This window comes from Sprattus sprattus (assembly GCF_963457725.1).
Source record: "Sprattus sprattus genome assembly, contig: scaffold_62, whole genome shotgun sequence".
Classification (NCBI taxonomy): domain Eukaryota; kingdom Metazoa; phylum Chordata; class Actinopteri; order Clupeiformes; family Clupeidae; genus Sprattus; species Sprattus sprattus.
In genome coordinates, this window is record NW_027666910.1 from 122,501 (window position 1) to 124,203 (window position 1,703).

Below are 1,703 nucleotides of genomic sequence, written 5' to 3' on the forward strand. Positions count from 1 at the left end.
GAACGACGCCCCTGGTGGATTAAATCGCTAAGTGTGAAGTTACTACTGGTCCTGACCACACGTAGAATTCCTCTCAATGAAAGATACACTTAAGCTAAGTGTGGCGTTGGGAAACCCGTCTGCAACGTAGGAATCCTCTTACGAGCGATTTCAAGTGCTTTTTAGGCTAAGTGCGCGTTCGGGAAACTGGGCCCAGACTAGTACAGGTTAGGTTAGATTAGTAATGTTTAATCCAAGGACATCTGTGTATTATTACACAATGTCTTTACCCTGTCAGGTGTGTACATTAAGATTCCTTCCCCTGTCACACAGATGTACATTAAGATTCCTTCTTGTCACACAGGTGTACATTAAGATTCCTTCCTTTATCACACAGGTGTACATTAAGATTCCTTCCCCTGTCACACAGATGTACATTAAGATTCCTTCTTGTCACACAGGTGTACATTAAGATTCCTCCCCCTGTCACACAGATGTACATTAAGATTCCTTCCCCTGTCAGGTGTGTACATTAAGATTCCTTCCTTTATCACACAGGTGTGCATTAAGATTCCTTCCCCTGTCAGGTGTGTACATTAAGATTCCTTCCTTTATCACACAGGTGTGCATTAGGATTCATTCCTTTATCACACAGGTGTACATTAGGATTCATTCCTTTATCACACAGGTGTACATTAAGAGTCCTTCCTTTATCACACAGGTGTGCATTACACATATAAACAGGCTGCTGTACGCAGACACACTCACACTCGTCCATGTTCTGGAAGTCCTGGTTGAACTGGCGCTGGCCCGTCTTGTGGTTGCGTTTCTTCTCCACGACGTGGCCGCGGTCCTGGATGTGGTGGCCCATGGACATCTTCTCCACGCCGCTCTCCGAGTCCTTCAGGGTGCGCTGGGTCTCACACACCTGAACGGCACATTTACACAACACTGGTTACCCTGCCAACAAGAAGGTACATTTCTATGGTTGTATAATGACTATTTCATTGATACGTTATTATTCATGTATTTATTTATCCTATTATCATCATAGTATGATTATTTTATAGGCATATGTTTTTTATTAATGCATCAATTCAACTATAATTCGAAATTTCACTTCAAAGGACTGGACGATTATTATCAGAATAAATAGTTCCATCATTTTATATATTCTATCCCAGCAAATGGTCATCCTTCAAGGATAGCTGCATCACCAATGAGGTTCATGACACCCTCACAATTTAAAGCAGCACAACGGATCAATAGCTATTCGCTAAAGGTATGCTAGCAGCTAAAACTAACGAAATCTCTTGAAATGTGCTGACTTTGACATTATGACAAAACTAGTTACTCAACGACTGTCCTTACACAGTCAAACATCAAGCAAGTGCAACACAAGACAAAGCAAGACAGCAAATAAGCTACTTACTAGATCGGCAGAAAGTTTACAGGTCAGGGCGGCGGGCTGCGGCAGGCGAAACTACAGAACGCAGTTATATGCCTATGGACCCTCGTATGGTAATGGCACAGCGGCAATTCTCCATGTTAAAAGTCATTGTAGCGGCCCAATTTTTTTTAAGCTGTTATTTGAAGGTTAAACTGCTTATCCTAACCCTAATCCTGAAGTATAATTGTTGCATAATGGGGCTTTAAAGTATTAAATGACCAAACCAATGACAGGAACAAAAGAAAAAGATCTCTACCCAGGGCTGTGTTCCTAA

General features: G+C 41.9%; 1 protein-coding gene across 1 annotated transcript in view; it reads right to left on the reverse strand.

The window, feature by feature from the left end:
- LOC308382572 (NACHT, LRR and PYD domains-containing protein 3-like) overlaps window positions 1–850 on the reverse strand; it is a gene marked incomplete at both ends in the record, with an annotated part of 22,300 nt that extends 21,450 nt beyond the window's left edge. Inside the window, one exon of the mRNA XM_080860969.1 lies at window positions 748–850. Within this exon, the coding sequence (XP_080717095.1) occupies window positions 748–850 (103 nt within the window). The remainder of the gene's footprint in view (window positions 1–747) is intronic.
- Between the last annotated feature and the right edge of the window lie 853 nt (window positions 851–1,703).